Source organism: Jaculus jaculus, chromosome 9, assembly GCF_020740685.1.
Source record: "Jaculus jaculus isolate mJacJac1 chromosome 9, mJacJac1.mat.Y.cur, whole genome shotgun sequence".
Classification (NCBI taxonomy): domain Eukaryota; kingdom Metazoa; phylum Chordata; class Mammalia; order Rodentia; family Dipodidae; genus Jaculus; species Jaculus jaculus.
Window position 1 is genome coordinate 70,758,396 of NC_059110.1, and position 19,767 is coordinate 70,778,162.

At 39.3% G+C, this 19,767-nt stretch overlaps 1 protein-coding gene across 6 annotated transcripts in view; it reads right to left on the reverse strand.

Moving 5' to 3' along the window:
* Wrn (WRN RecQ like helicase) overlaps positions 1 to 19,767 on the reverse strand; it is a 179,887-nt gene that overhangs the window by 132,249 nt on the left and 27,871 nt on the right. For 5 of the 6 annotated variants that reach the window (XM_045158705.1, XM_045158707.1, XM_045158706.1 and 2 more), the window contains exons 2-6: positions 9,757 to 9,864; positions 9,019 to 9,131; positions 3,524 to 3,669; positions 2,911 to 3,059; positions 2,131 to 2,280 (exon numbers count right to left, since the gene is read on the reverse strand). In XM_045158705.1, the coding sequence (XP_045014640.1) occupies positions 2,131 to 2,280; positions 2,911 to 3,059; positions 3,524 to 3,669; positions 9,019 to 9,131; positions 9,757 to 9,852 (654 nt within the window). In that variant the 5' untranslated portion in view covers positions 9,853 to 9,864. Of the gene's footprint in view, positions 1 to 2,130; positions 2,281 to 2,910; positions 3,060 to 3,523; positions 3,670 to 9,018; positions 9,132 to 9,756; positions 9,891 to 19,767 lie in introns of all 6 variants that reach the window. The other variant, XM_045158703.1, reaches the window with a different exon arrangement.

A 19,767-nucleotide genomic window follows, 5' to 3' on the forward strand; every position in this document is an offset into this window, starting at 1 on the left:
TGCGGACTGAAATTCAGATCCCAGAGCTTGGGAGGTAGAGATGGGGGTCCTCAAGGCAACCTGTGTAGCTAGACTACAATCAGATCCCAGCACTTGGGAGGTGAAGATGAGGGGTGGAAGCTCAAGGCAAGCTGGCTAGCTAGAGTAGAATCAGAGAGGCCCTGCTTCAGTAATTAAGAAGAGCAATCAAGAGAAACACTTGACATTAACCTCTGGCATCTCTATGCACATTCACACACATATATGCATATTGGCACACCTGTGTACCCACACACATGCAAATATATATGTATGCACAGCATACACACAAATGCATGCAAAAAAAACCCATCACCCTATTTTCTAACAAAAGTGATTTTTTTGATGTTACAAATTAAAGGCATTCTACTTCCAGAAATAGATACAAAAGCCGGGTGTGCTGGTGCATGCCTTTAATCCCAGCACTCAGGAGGCAGAGGTAGGAGGACTGCTGTGAATTCGAGGTCACCCTGAGACTCCATAGTGAATTCCAGCCTGGGCTAGACTGAGACTCTACCTCGGGGACAAAAAAAAAGATACAAAATAGGAAACAAGATATTCATCAATCAAGAAAATTATAAATTGGGGAAAAGAAATTCACTGTGCAAACAATGTTTCTTAAATTAAAGTATACATCGTCAATAGTGCTGTATATAAAGATAAACCCAAATTTCAAAATGTATAAATTTATGAACACAAAAATGTATCTAACAGCAGCAGCTAAATTTGGGGGTAATTTTTCTACATTTTAAATATAAATGCAAGGACTAAGACGAGATTCAATACACAAAGTCTTTAATAATTCCTATTCTGAATTGCTTATATATAAAATACATCATCAAAGGCCGGGTGTGGTGGCACACACCTTTAATTCCAGTCCCTGGAGGCAAAGGTAGGAGATCACCATGAGTTCTGGACCACTCTGAGATTACATTGTGAATTCCAGGTCAACCTAGGCTAACTTCAAAAAAAAAATAATAATAATTAAAGCTGGGCGTGGTAGCACACGCCTTTAATCCCAGCACTTTGGAGGCAGAAGTAAGAGTATCACTGTGAGGCCACCCTGAGACTACATAGTGAGTTCCAGGTCAGCCTGGGCTAGAGTGAAACCCTACCTCGAAAAATCAAAAAAATAAATTTTTAAAGAAAATTAACTAATTAAAAATAAAATGCATCATTGCCGGGCGTGGTGTCGCATGCCTTTAATCCCAGCACTCAGGAGGCAGAAGTAGGAGGATCACAGTGAGTTCGAGGCCACCCTGAGACTCCATAGTGAATTCCAGGTCAGCCTGGGCTAGAATGAGACCCTACCTTGAAAAACAAAAAAAAATAAAAAAAATAAAATACATCATTAATACTGTTGGTGCCTAGTAAGTCAAATCTTTCATATTTTCAGCAAATTGACATTTCTTAAATATTCTTTGTATTTACATATTATTTAAGAGAGAGAAGGAGGCAAAGAAGACAAGATATGAACACACCAGGGCCTCCTGTCACTGCAAATGAATTCCAGACCTATGTACCATTTTGTGCATCTGGCTTTGTGTAGGTGCTGAGGAATTAAAACAGGGGTTTGGCAAGCAAGCAACCTTTAACCACTGAAACATCTCTCCAACCCTGACATTTCTTTTACATAAAAATTGGAGGGCTGGAGAGATGGTTAAGCGGTTGCCTGTGAAGCCTAAGGACCCCGGTTCAAGGCTCGATTCTCCAGGACCCACGTTAGCCAGATGCACAAGGGGGCGCACGCGTCTGGAGTTCGTTTGCAGTGGCTGGAGGACCTGGCGCGCCCATTCTCTCTGTCTACCTACCTATTTCTGTATCTATCTCTCTCTCTCTCTCTCTCTCTCTCTCTCAAGTAAATAAATAAAAATAAAATATTTTTTTAAAAAATTGGACATTATTTAGCTTCTTGACAATGAAAATAGCATTGACCAATATACTGATTAGTACTTTCTAATTAAAATGGAGGATTTCACCTAATGTCTTCTTAAGCAAATTTTAATGCAAAACAATTTTTAGTTAATATTACAAACTCAATAAAATTTTTCTAAAGTAATTTTGGGTAAGGTTAAAAAATAAATCCCAACCTAGAGATCTTCAAGTACATACATAAGCATCAGTAGCTGCATAAAGTTGTTGGTCCTCGGTGAGGGGAAAATTACTCCAGTTGCTACAGCGGACAGACTTGTCTTTTAGAAGTTGTTTCCTGAAGAGGTGTTTGACCAGTCCATTGAGGCTCCAAGTCTCTGCACATTTTAGCTTGAAGTAATAAAAAGGCAACATGGCAAAGGTTACTTCCTTCTATTGTTAGATATTCCTATACCATCAAATGGCCAGATCCAAATAAAACTGGGAAAGCTCTACTGAAATACAAGTTAGAGATACCCTCAAAAAAGTTTCTATCACTAAAACCTCATTATATTTTAAGAATTTATCTCTTTAAATTTCCCCAAACTATGTGTAAAATTCATGGGCTTTAAAATTATTGTTCACAGGGGAGAAAAATTGAATAAGTCAGAATGCTATTTCCTCAGCCAAGTGAATACTTGGCTAAACAGAAGAATTTAATAATTTCATTAATATTCGATTTATGAAAGATGGAATTAGTGATCAAGCTTGTATAAGAGCGCTATATCACAATAACTATACTATATTCTTTAAAAAGAAAAAGCATTAATTCAAATGCATTTTTAAAAACTTAAAATGTAGTCTATAAGTTTCTAAGTATATGAAATAAGTGAGTCAACAGGTAAAGAGAAAGAATTTTGCTTAGGGAACTATATGCTGAAACAATGAATTAGAACTGAAGGTTTTTATAATGGAACTTTCACCAACTTGTGAAATACAAAATTACCTCGTTTATTAGAATAACACAAATGTCACTTCTACCTTTCCATTGGCAACATCTGTCAGTTCCACAAAACTTCTCAACTTGATGTCAAAGTCCCGGAGAAGTTTCCATTGGTCTCCTTCAATTCCCACACCTGCCTTCATAATTGCTTCATTTTCAAGTAACATTTTTAATCCCTGGGGGAAAACTAAAACATTTTATTCTTATTTTTATAATACTACTAAGTATATTGGACTTGCTCTACTTCTTATTCATTCTATATGTATTTTCAACTTTTGTTTATATTAAGCTTAAATTTAGAAACATTGATTTACCTTAACTATACATTTTCTTACCTAAATCCAAAAGTTCTGGTTAAAAAGTGACAAGCAAAAATGAGTTTGAATACCATTCTGCTAGTAATAACATGTATTCCTGGTCATTCAGACCCTTTAAACTTCATTGTCTCTTCTTTAATAGGAAAAACATCAGTACCTCACAAGATACCATGAAAATGGAATAAATCAGGGATGTGAATGAATCAGATAGAACATAATTTCTAAAGTATCATGGGTGAGAGATGCACCAGCTAATGAAAGAACTTATTTTTACATGGGTAAGATTGATATGTTACAATTACCAGCCAGATAAATAAGAAACTGAGATACCAACCTGACATAGATGAAATATGAAACAAGTAACATTTGCTCTCAGACACACACAACTGAATCAATGCAACTTTGCTCAGTTTCCCCTTGTTGTATATAGGTGGCCACTCCATGTCAAATCCTATCACGTCTCCATCAGACAGACACATGCTATTAGGATGGAAATCACATGGATTAAGTACATTAGAGTTTTACATGTCTGCATAACTAAAGACATCATTCATAAATTGAAAAACAAACTAAAAACTAGCAGGAAGTGTTGGTAGCATATACAGCTTTGGGTGACTAGTCAGACAATCCTAAAAGGTCCTTTAAAATCATTATGAAAAGGCAAATAATCTAGCGGGGAAAAAAATGGTAAAAACAGGAACAGACAGATAAAATGGCCAATAAACCCAAATAAATATGTGAAGTTATTCTCTCTATACAATTTCCTAGCTATGTGATTGGCAAATATTAAAGAGTCACCATATCAAATGGTAAAAAAATGGAACTGCTTTTATTGTTTTAGTTCTTAAGAAAGTTCTTAAGAAAATGAATGTACTGCTGGTGTGTTTAGGGCCTGGACACTAGACTGGGTGAGATGCAGGTGTGTTTGAGGCCTGTGTACTTGGACTAGCTTGCTTAAGGAGCAGGCGTGCTTGGCACATGTGTACTGGGACAGGGTGAGATATCAGAATGTGGACCAGGTGAGGTGTCAGCATGCTTGGGACCTGTGCATTCAAGGATAGTGAGGTGCAGGTGTGTTTGGGGCCTGTGTGCTCCATCTGGCTTACTTGGGGCCTGTGTGTTCAGGGTAGGTTAGGTGCAATCATGTTTGGAGTCTATGCATTCTTAGTGAGGTGCTAGTTTGACTGGGGTCTGTGAACTCAGATCAGGGGAGAATTGCGAGTGTTGGGGCCTGGCCCAGGTTGGGTGAGGAAGTGCTATTTATAGGCATGTTTGGAAACCCCAGGGATGCAGGGGGGGTTCAACAACTTTCCCCACACCCCTTGAACTCACTTATGGGGCCAACCCACTGACCATGTACACACAGTGTGAGAGTCAGGATGCACACTTCTGCACCAACCCACACTGTCACATGGATTCCCCACCTCCACCCCTGCCTGGGCTGCAGTCCCCACCCTTAGTCACCTGACACACCAACATCCCTACATGGGCCAGCTGTGCACCCCCACACCTCCACTTCTCCCCACTCCCAGTGACTACTTGGGGCATCACATCTACCCCTGACAGGGAACACAGGAACATCTAGCAACCACCCACCATGGAAAAGTAGTGAGTCCTCCACACCCTCCTCAGATGGGTACAGTAAGGGAACAAGAGCAAGTGCTATTGCCCCTGAGCTCCACAGGCAAAGCAAAGCTGGGATTCTGGGCCAAAGAGATTCTGGACCTCCAAACACAGATCTTGTATCAGCCACCAGCCCAGGGCTGCTAGTACACTTGTACCCTCCACACTAACTATACCACCGACAGAGGTCTAATATCTAGAATCTACAAAGAACTCCAAAAACTAAGCAACAAAAAAATCAAAAAATCCACTGAAAAAATGGGACAGAGAAGTGAATAGGGAATTCTCTAAGGAATAAATACAAATGCCAATACACACTTAAGAAAATGTTTGACATCCCTAACCATCAGGGAAATGCAAATTAAAACAATCATGAGATTTCACCTTATTCCTGCCAGGATGACAATTATTAAAAAGTCAAATGATAATAAATGTTGGTGAGGATGTGGGGAAAGAGAAACCTCCATTCACTAATAATAGGAGTACAAACTTTTACAACCACTATGGATATCAACAAGGAGACTCCTGAATATAGAGCCACCAACTGACCCAGACATTCCTCTACTGGGCATCTGCCCTAAGGGCTCCACTCCTCACTGCAGAGATATTTGCTCACTCATGCTTATAGCTGCTCAATTCACAACAACTAAGAACTGGAATCACTCAGATGCCCATCATTTGACAAATAAATAATGAAGATGTGGTTCATAAACCCAAAGGAATTCTACTTAGCAGTAAAGAAAAATGATATAATGAAGTTTGTAGGAAAATGGACTTGGAACAAATCATACTAAGCGAACTCACACAATCTCAGAATGAAAAATGCCACATGTTCTCCCTCATCTGTGTTTCCTAACCTGGAACAGCTTGTGTTGCAGGAAGCTTGTGTTACAGGCATACATGTCAGGCAACTCTCCGGACAGATAATAGAGACTGAAGGGCTTAGGGAAAGGGGAAAAGGGAGAGTAGGGGAGATACAAAACTAAATCTAAAATGAACTACTACCATAGAAACCTTCTTCCTAGATGTAGGAATATGGGGGACTGTCTAGTAAGAAGGACCCTGGAAAGGGTGGGATGAAGCCTAACCCTAAAACATTTGGTTCTGGCTTATAACTCCCAGTACCAGAAATCAGTTACAGCCCACATTGAGTTGTTGATCAGAGTCCTACAAGGGCCCCATAACAGGACAGGCTTCTGACAAACCACTTGATTATCCTGAGGTAAAAGCTAAGACCGACCCTATTGCTGAAGACACTCCATGCTGCCAACACAGAATATTAAGAGATCCCTCAACACAGAATATTAAGAGATCCTGCTGGAATCTGGAAAGAAGCCAGTTCTCAGATGGTGAGCCATATAGTGCAGGAAAGTGCACTACATGAGCCATTGGGGGAATATAGCCAACAACGTTGTAAGCAAGCATGGGACACTACTATATGAAAGGAACCAGTTTGACAAGACATACAGACCTGTGCAATAGTGGCACCTAGCCTAGATGGGTAACCAATGGCTTTCTGATTGGCCAGGAGATCTGCTCCGTGAAAAGAAACCCATAGCTGGAACTGGTAACTGAGTTAGAATCTTGTGAAGACCAAGACTATAGATACCAACAAGAAGTTCCCATTAGTTTTTGGCCAGAAGAAAGGCTACTCCCATCAAAATCTCTCTAAATTAACAATGGTTATCCCCTGTAACCTATGCTGATCTCATTCTCTTTTGGAGAATCTGTTTTTCTTTTCAGAAAGCAGCAAGAACTGAGGACAACCAAAATCTATCAACAAGGTAAGAAAAGGTAGCTGATTCGCTGGCGGGAAATGAACCACTCATCCCACATCAGCTAGAGCCCAGGTGAAACCACAGAGAAATCGGTGAGATGAGAAGAGTGCTACTTCCACAGCCAGCCTGACAACATAACCTGCTCCAGGCGGGTGGAGACAGACACTGAGCATACTCAAAACAGACCAAAGCAGATCCAGAAACTGTAGAGAGATCAACACTAAAGTAGATTTAAAACACCCACCACAGCTCAGGGGATTTTGCTGGATAGGGGGTAAAAAGACTGTAAGAGCTACAGAGTATGAGGGAATGTTCAGAGGTATTGACCACCTCCCCCCAATAACTAACTGCTACTACTCTCACAACTCATAACCCATAACCTATGGTGGACACCAGCAACCCCACTGAGGAAAGCTCTCAGTGGCATGGGGGCAGGGAGGAGGGAAATGATGTTACCAACACAGGATGTGCCCATACTAAGTTTCTACTTAATTAAAAAAAAAAAAAAGAAATGTTAGCATTTAATAAAGCTTCAAGTACCATAATTTGCATTACTGCAGAGTTCCAATTTAACAAGGTACTATGGCTTGAATATTTGCCCCAAAACTCATGTCAAAACTTAATCCCAGCAGGTGTAGTAGCACACAGATTTAATCCCAGAATTTGGGAGGTAAGGTAAAAGAATCACTGTGAGTCCAGACTACATAGTGAATTCCAGGTCAGCCTGGGGTAGAGCAAGACCCTACCTAGGAAACTTAAAAAAAAAAAAAAAAAAAAGTGTGCACACTAATGCAACATTGTGAAACCTAAAAGGGGTGACTGAATCATTGGGGCACTGCGCTGAATGGATTAAAATTTTTACAGTGGGAGTAGCCTGGTCATTCAGAGTGGGTTTAAGTTCAGTCCCCTCTTGCCCTCTCTCTGTTCACTTGCCATTCAATAATGTTATAGGTACATCACAAAGGTCCCTGCCAGAGGCTAGTGCCATTCTCCTGCACTTCACAACCTCCAAAACTGTGACAAATAATTTTATTTTCTTTATAACTTACTTAATTTAGTTATTTTGTTATGGTAGCCAAAAATAAACTAGAACAAGGCAACTATTACATGTACTGTCATTTCGAATGTTCTTTTTAAGGATCACTTGGTATAAGTGTCACTATCTAAATAAAACAGCTAAGCATAGCTATTACTCAATATCATTACATAAATACGTAAATATATATGTATGTGTATTTTTTTTGAGGTAGGGTCTCACTGTAGCCCACGATGACCTGGAATTCATTATGTAATCTCACAGGGGCCTTGAACTCATGGCAATCTTCCTACCTCTACCTCCCAAGTGCTGGGATTAAAGGCATGCACCACCACACCTAGCATATGCTATATGTTTATTTTTAGTATGATACAAAGATGCATCTAGAGATTAAATCATGCTTTCATTTTTTTCTAATTGGTAAACCTAGTATACTGAATAGTCAGTTTCATCTATATTTTGTATCTCAAGTACTAAAAGCAAAAATTATCTAAAGAGATGGAAAAACTGAGGTTGGGAAGATGACTCCACAGCTAAACGTACATGACCTTATTACACTTGCTGGTCCAGGGTTCAATTCCCCAGTCACCTGTGTTAATAATGCCAGGCACAGAAAGTAGTATGTGCAATTAGAGAACCTGGCACACATGTACATATATGCATGCATGCATGCATGCATGCATACATACATACATACATACATACATACATAAATACATAGAGAGAGAGAGAGAAAAATAAATTTTAAATATTGAAAAAAAGCTACCAGGCATGGTGGCTCATGCTTGTAATCCAAGCCCACAGAAGGCTGAGGCAGATGGACTGCCATGAGTTCAAGGCCAGCCTGGTCTACATAGTGAGTTCAGGAGAACAGTCTGGGTTGCAGAGTAAGACCCTGCCTCAAAATAATACCAACCAGGGCTGGAGAGATGGCTTAGCAGTTAAAGCATTTGCCTGCAAAGCCTAAGTACCCAGGTTTAATTCTCCAGGACCCACGTATGCCAGATGCACAAGGGGGTGCATGTTTCTGCAGTTCATTTGCAGTGGCTAGAGGCCCTGGCACAACCATTCTCATTCTGTCTATCTGCCTCTTTCCCTCTCTCTCACAAATAAGTAATAAATAAAACATTTAATTTAAAAAAAAAAAACAGTAACAACCAAAACAAAAAGGTATTAATGAACTAACAGGCAAACTGAAAATTTAATTGGGTTCATTTTTATTTCAAAAGAAGAAGGGAACCCTAATGATAGTCCATATGTAGAAATATTTCTGAAATACACTTCAAAACTCTGTACTCAACTACTACTCAGTATTTCTTATAAATATTATCAGATAATTCGTCTCTTCTAAGGGTCCAAATTTAATGATAATATGAAATTTAAATCTCTTACCAAATATCTTCAGATAGGAAAGAGCAGTCACTGGCTTCGTAACTATAAACAATAGATCCAGTAAATTCTAGGAATGGGAGGTCTTCTTCAAAGACACTCTTGTGAATACATGCCTTGAGTTAAATAAAATTCAAAGTGGACACAAATAAAGACCACAGTAAGTAATAACTCTTCACTGAAATAGTAAAATTCACTGAACCATTCAATTCATAGAACTAAGTTTTATCAGGTAATACTTTATGCATTAAGAAGGCAAAGTCAATATGACAAAGACAAAGCCATCTCATTGTAAAATAATTTCTCCTAACCATTCTATTTTCAAGTACCTAATCCTATTTTCATAAAAGCATCTAATTTACTGATTTTTCTGATAATTATATTAGTATTATAGATTTAATAGTGTTGCCTTAAATTGCTGATTGATGACTGGTTACCAGATTAAATTTGCATTTAATCAAACCAACACTAATGTCTACAACATTACTGGAACTAACCAGTGAGGCCAACTATGCTAACTCAATATAAAAAGAGAAAATACAGAGTAAGAAATTCTCATCTTGTAAACCCAGTTAAAATTTAGTCCTATTTACCTATTCAACAACTAAGTCATGGTTCAGGCACATAATAGAAACTCTAACCTAAATAGTGCCCTTGAGTTGAGATATGAGAGGTGACTCACTATACAGTCAAATTCAAATTTCATTTCCCATTTGAAAGGATGACTAGTGAATAGTATACCTGTTTTTCTTCTAGGGCACATCCTTTATTGTTCATAGACATCCATTCAGGAAATTTCCGTTGCAGTGAGTTTGCTTCCAACTTATTTTCATTCATCTTTAAAATACCCTGGTTGCAAAATCCAATAGACAATTCTATGAGTAAATACAATAAACATTTGAAAGAATATTCAATGAGAACTTCATCAACATGATAAAAATTAAACATACATATTTAAGTTATGACACCTAGGTTCAAATGTATTGAGACATAAAATCACAAAGAAATGTAATATTCTAAATCTATTAACTATATATTAAGTCTTATTTTAAACAACAAAATAGCCAGATTAATTGAGTTCTAGGTTCTAGCAGTTTTAAAGTTCTATAATTTTAATCCTTTCAAAGAATAACTTTTAAGCCGGGTGTGGTGGCATGTGCCTTTAATCCTAGTACTCGGAAGCAGAAGTAGGGGGATCGCTGTGAGTTTGAGGCCACCCTGAAACTACATAGTGAATTCCAGGTCAGCCTGAGCTAGAATGAGACCCTACCTTGAAAAGAAAAAAAAAAAAAAGAATAGCTTTTAATATCATTTAAAAAAGAAACCTTTAGTATATGAAGTATTAGGACTTTTCAACATCTTTATTTTCTGTATAATTGTCATCTGTCCCAAGATCTAAGTAGACTCAGCAAAAATGTTAGATTTGTTCACAAATCTACTTGGAGATTCAATCTTGAAGACAGATAGTGGCTGTTCTATATTAAGGACTTGCATTATGCTCTTGGCCTAGTAAGTGAACAACCTTCCCTGAAAATATAACTTTCGTGGAAGGTTTTTATTTTAAAATCTGTTACTTGTCTTAGGGGCTTTCTGCTATATGAACCAAACTTCCAAGTTTTCAGGTCCTGGTTTTGAAGATAGAGGGGAAATCAGAAACAAACTGTTTCTTGGGCCCAAGACTTTCATTTAATGCCAAGAGAAATTGGTAGGATCTGACATGTTAGAGAGAGAGCACCAGAATACTAGGGAAAAGGAAAGGGGTCTTTTTAAGTGTTACTGAGAAGAGAAGATGGGGAACTGTACTGGAAGGGAGGGGACTTGTGATGTGACTTAGGTTGGGGCTAAAGGGAGGTGGCAGTCACTCTTCTCAGCCCAGATGTGCTCAATTACCAGAAAAGGAGGTAGTTCCAACATCCCAGAACAAGCATGGTTAGGTGGGAGGAGGAAGAAAAGGGGAGGGAAGACAGCCCTTTAACTGGTACATCCACCAAATATCCATTGTAATTGTTCATTTACCTAACCATGAGCTAAAAAACTTTCCCTAACTTATAGAACAAAAACTTTAAGAGACTGTTTTATCACATTTACATTTTCTACATAGACATAATCATCACTCTTGTACAATGGGTAAAAAAAATCAATAGCAGGTATGGAATGCACTCTTGAACTATAAGGAAAGAACAAGAGATCTCATAAGGGGTCCTAATAAGCAGACTGATGACCTCTTCAAATGGTAGTCTACTGAACCTATGAAGGGTATTTACTACAACAAAAATGCCAAACAGTCCCTCAGACAATGTAGTCAGCAAAACAAAGAATTCAACTATCTAAAATTGTTTACTTGGGGGGGGGGTGCTGGAGAGATGGCTCAGCAGTTAAAGCCTGATTACCTAAGTTCAATTCCCTGGTAGCCATGTAAAGCCAAATACACAAAGTGAAGAAAGTGTTTGGAGTTCATTTGCAGTTTTAAAAGGCCCTGGAATGCCCACTCTACATTCTCATTCTCACACTCATTCTCTCCCCCTCTCTTTCTCCCCCCCCCCCCCCAGCAAATAAATGTATATTTTTAAAGGGAATAAAAGTAAAATTGTTCTTTATAAGTAAGTCTGGAATTATGTAGTTATGGTTGGAAAATGGAAGAGAGTAGTCAAATAAGCTGCATATTAGAACACAGAATAGGAAGAAGTTCTAACACCACAATAATGTCCTTTGTACAGTGGTTTTACATACAATACTCAAAACCAGTCTGCTAATCCAAAGCCAAAAGTTGTTCTGCTACCAGAGAAAATGATGCTTTCTGAATGAGAGGCTGTGAATCCTCCAAAGCAAAGAATGTTCCATCGGTACTTAATGCTTTCTTTTGTTAAGTCATTAGGCAAATTTGGTATTGGGTGCTGTTGCAGTCCAGTTCGCATTGCTGGTAGAAATCACCCAACTAAAAGCAGCTGCTAGGAAAAAGAGGTTTATTTTGGCTTACAGGCTCGAGGGGAAACTCCACGATGGCAGAGGGAAACGATGGCATGAGCAGAGGGTGGACATCACCCCCTGGCCAACATAAGGTGGACCATAGCAACAGGAGTGTGCGCCAAACACTGGCAAGGGGAAATCGGCTATAATACACATAAGCCTGACCCCAACAATACACTGCCTCCTGGAGGTGTTCATTCCCAAATCTCCATCAGCTGGGAACCCAGCATTCAAAACACCTAAGTTTAGGGGGGACACCTGAATCAAACTATCACAGGTGCCATATAAGATTCACTGAATCAGAACTGACAACCCATCTCTTGGTGTCAACACATGCTTTATAATGTAGCAAGACAAATAATGTAAAATACATATGCTTTGTAAGCTATAAGGCACTTTATAAATGTTAATCTTCATTAAGTTCTTTATTGAAAGAAAAGGGAAGGTACTCATCACTGCATAATAAGAGCATTGAGTAAAAGGAAAAACTTTTGGAGACTGAAGGTAGTTGTAGTGGTTTCATTCAGGTGTCCCCCATAAACTTAGGTATTCTGAAGGCAAGTCTCCCCAGCTGATGGCAATTGGGAATTAACACCTCCTGGAGGCAATGTATTGTTAGGGGCGAGCTTATGTGTATAACAGCCAGCTTTCCCTTGCCAGTGTTTGGCACATTCTCCTGTTCCTGTTGCCCACCTTATGTGGGTGAGGGGATGATGTCAACCCTCTGCTCATGCCACCATTTTCCCCTGCCATTGTGGACCTTCCCCTTGAGCCTATACGCCAAAATAAACCTCTTTTTCCCACAAGCTGCTCTTGGCTGGGTGGATTCTACCAGCAATGCGAACCTAATTTCAACAGTGGCTGATGGTTGCCAACAATACAAACATACTTAATGCCACAAGCTTTACATTTTTTTTAATGGTTAAATGGTGTTACACTATGTATATTTTACCACAATTTTTAAAAAATTGAATAGTGGAAAGTCTCAATTTACAATTTTGGCCTGACATACTAAATAGTAGCAAAATAACAATAAAAAAACTGTCCTCTTAGAAAAGACATTAAAACTGTGATCCAAACTGAACAACAAATAGTGTTAATCACCCTAAGGTTAAATAATTAGTGTGTGTCATCCAGTTAGGAAATGCTCAAAGCTGTTTAATTCCAAAGCCCATCTTCTTCCCCACTGCATGCCCTATGGACCATCTACTAATGTTCTCTGCTTCCATCAAGTTTGCCAGCATTGATTATCTCAATTCTGCTGTCTTACATGGAACACAGACATACTACCTACTTGATAAAATACTGGTTATATTAATGTTAATCCCTGGAAACATATGTGTATACATAGTTTCCTAAAGTACAGAAAGAAATATCAGACAACAGAACAGATGTCTTCAGATACAGTCAAGTGGGTTGTACAATCTAGAATGGTACTAAACAAATACCAAAGTTGATCTCTCTTTGAATCAGTTGGTACAGGATCCTAATGAACAAAGAGATGCAGTCAAGTGTCTACTGAAAGCAAGAAGTCAACATCCATGGAGTAATTCTGCTTCTGACCAAATAATTAACCAAGAAGGATTTTCCAAACTTATTAGAACAGAGGAGTGTTTCAGAATATACAGGTTTCCAGGTCACACAGAGATAAGCTGGGATCATACTTCTCCCATTCATTTTCTCCACCCTGTTGTTGAGTACAAACTTTTCCCTTTGTTTTTGTACTTTTATTCATAATTTTAATACATGTACATAACGTATTCTAATCATAATAGCCTTTCATTGCTTTTCTTTTGTTCCCTCGCTCCCATTCCCCTTCCACTAGGGCCCTTATTTTTACAACTACTCCCTCTGCTGTTCTGATGTCTTGGGGAGTTTTTGTTTGGAGGAGAGTCCTCCTCCATCATCCATGACAGGCTGATGGGTCCAATATTGTACAGATAACAAATGGCACTGTAAGGTCATAAATGCAGGAGTAACTTCATATCCAGAAGACAGTATTTCAAAGCACTCCTTCACATCCTCTGGCTCTTACATTCTTTCTGTCACATCTTCCCACAATGTTCTCTGAAACTTGGCAAGTGGAATAGAGATGTCTTCTTGAGTGCTCAGAACTTTGTTTTGAGATTCCCCAATAATCATCACCATCTTGCAAAAAGGAGGATTACTGATAAAAAAGTGAGAACAGCACTAATCTATGGCATAAACATAAATATTTAAAGAGCAATTCGATGAGAACAATATGTCCATTTAGTCAAACAACAGTAGTAACTTCCCCAACTAGGGCCTTACAGGTGTTTTGACTAGGTTTTCAGTGCCAGGCAAGTATTCCCTCCCACAAAACAGGACTAAATCCAGAGAGCATCTGGATACTTGGATAACAGTCATACCACTATTGCCTGACTGAATAGTAATACAGCCTCAGGGTGCACTGCTGGTGAAGACTGTTAATGACTTTTCTCTCCTAGCAGCCTGCACAGGACTTTCCAGCACTAGTCAACAGGGAGGAGGCTTTTCTCAGTGTACTGTAACTAAAGCATGTGGTATCTTCAGCAATAGGGTCTTACAGTCCAGTTCTGGTAGGTAACTAAGAGCAATGGCACTTGTCTATATTGTTTGAGGGGGGAGGGCTCATGAGATTTTCTGACCAAAAAACTCACTGGGCAGTATCCCAACCCTGGCATGGAATTTTCTGATAACATCATATAGCTTCTGGGTATAGCATTCTCCACTCAAACAGTAAAGAGCTACCCAAATTCTCTGTGCTTTGTTAAGTTCTATTTTTTTAATGTTATTCATTTACTTATTTTAGAGAAAGAGGCAGATAGATAGATGATGATAGATGATTGATAGATAGATAGATGATAGACAGGGAGAGAGAATGGGTGCACCGGGGCCTTCATCCACTGTAAACAAACTCCAGACACATGCACCACCTTGTGCATCTGGCTTACATGGGTACTGGGGAATTGAACCTGGATCCTTTGGCTTTGAAGGCAAGTGCCATAACAGCTAGGCCATCTCTCTGGCCCATGTTATATTATTTTTTAATTAGCTAACAAACCAGTAGATTTCCATCTGGCCAATCATAACCTCTTTAGTTTTTGTTATCCATCCTTCCACTAGCTCTCTCCTCACCTTAGATCTTTGCACCTTCATTATTCTGCACCTCTACGTGCATATCTATCAACTCCCATAAACCCACTTCCTTCCTCTCTTTGCAAGACTCTTCTCTAGCTTCCTGGCCACTATGACTGACTCTTATATCCAACTCACATACAAATCTAAAATTCAAAGCCAGGATCCATATATGAAAAAGAAACATGGAGTGTTTGTATTTCTGAACCCCAGTTACTTTACTCACTATACTATTCTCCCGCTCCATCCACTTAAATGTGAATTTCCTAATTTCATCATTCACACCTAAGTAAAACACTATGTATCATATCTTCATTATGGATTCAGTTGATGAGTATCTAGCCTGACTTCATTTCCCAGGTAGCTATTGTCAATAAAGCAATAAACATGGATCAGCAGGTATCTCTACAGTAAATTGTAGAGTCCTGAGGGAATATTTCCAGGAGTGGTAGAGCTGGGTCATATGGTAGATCAGTTTTTAGCTTTCTGAGAAACCTCCATACTTATTCCCATGGTATCTGTATCAATTTACACTCCCACCAACAGTGAATAAGTACTCCGCTTTCCCTAACTTACTACCTAACTTTCCCTAACTCCAGTTTCTGTTTATTGTCTGCCTGGGTAATCTGTCTACTGGTGATAATAGATTATTGAAGTCACCCACTATTATAATGTTGGTATTTATCTCTGACTTTGTACCTAGATTTTGTTTCATAAAATTAGGTGCACCTTCTTCCAGCCAAGATGGCGACCGCCTAACTGTGCCGCACATTCCTGGGGAAAAAAAGGCAAGACATTAAGGGTTCACTGGGTCTTTTACGGAGAGCAATCTCCAACAGATTGCCAGTGGGAGGGCACAGAGGGGAAAAATCAAGGAATCCCTGATTCCCTCGCAGGCGGGTGGGCGGGTAGCCCAACCCTGCCCCCAAGCGGCCACAGTACCAGAGTCCCAGCTTCAGGAAATTCCCACATTTACTTTACTGTAGGAAAACAGTCCCAGGCCAACAAACATCCACTTGCCTCACTGCACAGGGATGATCGCCCTGCCACCCCTGCACACGAGTGACCTTGGCCAGACTATGCCTCCCGGCCCATTAGAGCTCAGGCTCCCTTGATCAATTTACACAGCACCCACCACCTCTCCGATTCTGCTTATGGAAGTTTAGTCTGCTCCACCCACTTTCCCACTTACTGTTCCGGCCACCGCACATTCAAGCACACAAGAGCCCAGGCCAATTTCCAACTCCACAAGTGAGCTAAGACTGGGTCTGTCACTAACACTAGCTCAGGTGCCATCCCCTCCCTGTATCCAACAATGGCCGACCACCATTGTCCTGTTGCAGGGGAGTGCAAACAGCTTCCAGGTCCCAGTCTTCCGCCATACCAGAGTTTGGGCTCCTTCAGTGCTTGGTGCTCTGTGTCCCTCCACTACGAGCTCAGGCAGCTTTGGTACATTATCCCGAGACAGCTCAGGCAACTTTGGCGGCCCGACTAGGCAGGAAATCAGGTGGCTTTGGCAAGCGAGAGCTAAAGCCCAGGCTGCTTAAAAACAGCTTCAGAGAGCTTCAGATTCCCATTGTGCTTGAGCCCAGGCTGATCCACCCACCTACATGCCCGTACACTGCAATGGGCAGACCACAGTGCAAAAGAAAGAACATGAGAAATCAAATGCAAGAAAATCCAGTTAGATCACCCAGTCCTACAATGAATATCTCTAATCAAAACATAGAAGAGGGGCTGGAGAAATGGCTTAGCAGTTAAACGCTTGCCTGTGAAGCCTAAGAATGCTGGTTCAAAGCTCGATTCCCCAGGACCCACGTTAGCCAGATGCACAAGGGGGCGCATGCATCTGGAGTTCGTTTGCAGTGGCTGGAAGCCCTGGCACGCCCATTCTCTCTCCCTCTCTCTCTCTCTCTCTCTCTCTCTCTCTCTCTCTCTCTCTCTCTCTCAAATAAATAAATAAAATGAACAAAAATATATGAAAAAAAAAACATATAAGAGTCATTAGGATCAGAACACTAAAATGAAGCTATGAGCAATGCAACCCAAACAAGCTACTGGTAGAACTTGCAGAAAAGCAACAAAGGACCGATAATCATGTGGATGCTGCCATCACTAAACTAGAACTAACAGATAAGAAAATGGAAGGAGTTCAAAGAGAGTTAAGAGTTATGAGGGACAGTGAAAGAAAAAGAAGACCTCAAATATCAGCTGGAAATACTAAATGAAGACATAAAGAAATGCAACAATGAATACCAAGAAGCATCAATAAAATCAGAAAATGATATGAAAAGGGAGCTTGACAGAGGGAAGGAAATAATACATAGAAAAGTAGTAGAAAATGCAAACCTAATTGAACAAGTCCAAAACTCTCTAGAAGCTCTCAAGAATAGAGTCAGCCATGTGGAGGATAGAAATTCTGATCTGGAAGACAAGATGGAAGAAACAGTTGGAGAGTTAAAAAATTTCAGTAAGTTCAAAAGTTCCTGTGAACATAACATGAGGTAATTATGGGATATACTTAAACGTCCAAATAGTAGTATCATTGGAACACCAGAAGGAGAAGGAATTCCGACCAAAGGCATGAAGAACTTAGTTAACAAAATAATCAAACGAACCTTCCCCATTCTCTTAAAAGAAAGGCCCATCAAGATACAAGAAGCCAACAGAACTCCAAACACACTGGACCAAAGAAGGAACTCTCCAAGACATACTGTCATTAAGAAGAGAAAATCTTAAAAGCAGCTACGGAAAAACAGCACACCACTTTTAAAGGTAACCCCATCAGAATTACTCCAGACTTCTCAATGGAAACTCTGAACGTGAGGAGGGCCTGGAATGAAACACTGCAAAATCTAAGAATCTATGGCTTCCAAACCAAACTACTCTACCCAGCAAAAGTATCCCTTATAATAGATGGTGAAAGAAAAACTTCTCGTGACAAAACGCACCTTTACAATTATATGAACACAAAACCAAACCTACAGGGAGTATTTCAGGAAATTCTCCACAGAAAAGAAACAAATCATCAACCTCAAATGCCTATAAGACCCAGATCACAATAACCAAACTCAGAGAAGGCACAAAAAACTTCAAAGTCCATGAAACCACCAAACCACATATACCATCACAATATGGCAGGGATCAAATCAAATCTCACAGTCATTACCCTAAATGTCAATGGCCTTAATTCACACATCAAGAGACACAAGCTAAGAGGATGGATCAAAACATTAGACCCCTTAATCGGTTGTCTTTAAGAAACCTACCTTACCACTAAAGACAGACACCTTCTCAGGGTGAAAGGGTAGAAAACAATATTCCAAGCAAACGAGAATAAGAAACAAGCAGGCGTAGCTATATTAATATCAGATAAAATAGACTTCAAACCAAAAATAATCAAAAAAGACATAGAAGGCCACTTCCTACTTATCAAGGGAATGATCCATCAAGAGGATATTATAATCATAAATCTGCATGCACCAAACACAGAGGCACCACAGTTTATAAACCAAAACCTACTTTAAAATAACATAGAAATAAGCATGAATACCATCATAGTTGGGGACTTCAACATACCATTATCAGCAATAGTCAGATCATCCAAACAGAAACTCAACAGGGAAGTAAGAGAGCTAAAAAAAAATTAAAAAAATAAAAATAAAAACACAAATCACTTAGACCTAACAGACATCTACATAACTTTCCATCCCAAATTCACAGACTACACATTCTTTACAGCAGCCCATAGAACATTCTCTAAATTAGACCATATACTGGGTCACAAAGCCTGCCTCCACATATTTAGGAAGACTGACATAATTCCTTGCATGCTATGAGATCACAATGCTATATTACTAGAAATTAACAACAAAGGACCCACCAAGAATCCCAATGGCACCCGGAAACTGAACAGCATACTTTTAAACAATAAATGGATAGAGGATGAAATAAAAAATGAAATTTCAAAATTTCTAGAAATGAATGACAATGAGAACATATCGTACCAAAATTTATGGGACACAATGAAGGTGGTCCTTAGGGGAAAATTCATAGCACTCAATGCCCACAAAAAAGACGAGAGATCCCAACTCAATAACCTAACCATCCACCTAAAGGCACTGGAAAAACAAGAAATATCCAACCCAAAGAGCTCCAGAAGGACAGAAATAATTAAAATCACAGAAGAAATTAATGAATTGGAAACTAAGAAAACAATTAAGACAAATGACAAAACAAAGAGCTGGTTCATTGAAAAAATAAACAAGATTGACAAACCCCTAGCCAATTTGATCAAGCAAAAAAAAGAGATGCTTCAAATTAACAAAATTCAAAATGAAAAAGGACAGATCACAACAGACATAAGTGAAATTGGGAGAATCATCAGGACTTATTTCAAAAAACCTCTACTCTACAAAACTGGATAATGTGGAGGAGATAGATAAATTCCTGGACTCATACCATCTATCAAAGCTAAACTCGGAGCAGATTAATCTCCTAAATGAACCTACCACACTAACTGAGATTGAAAAAGTAATACAAAAAAACCCTCCTCAAAAAGAAGAGTCCAGGACCAGATGGCTTCTCAGCTGAATTCTATCAAATTTGCATGGAAGAACTCAAACCAATGTTCTTCAAACTGTGCCA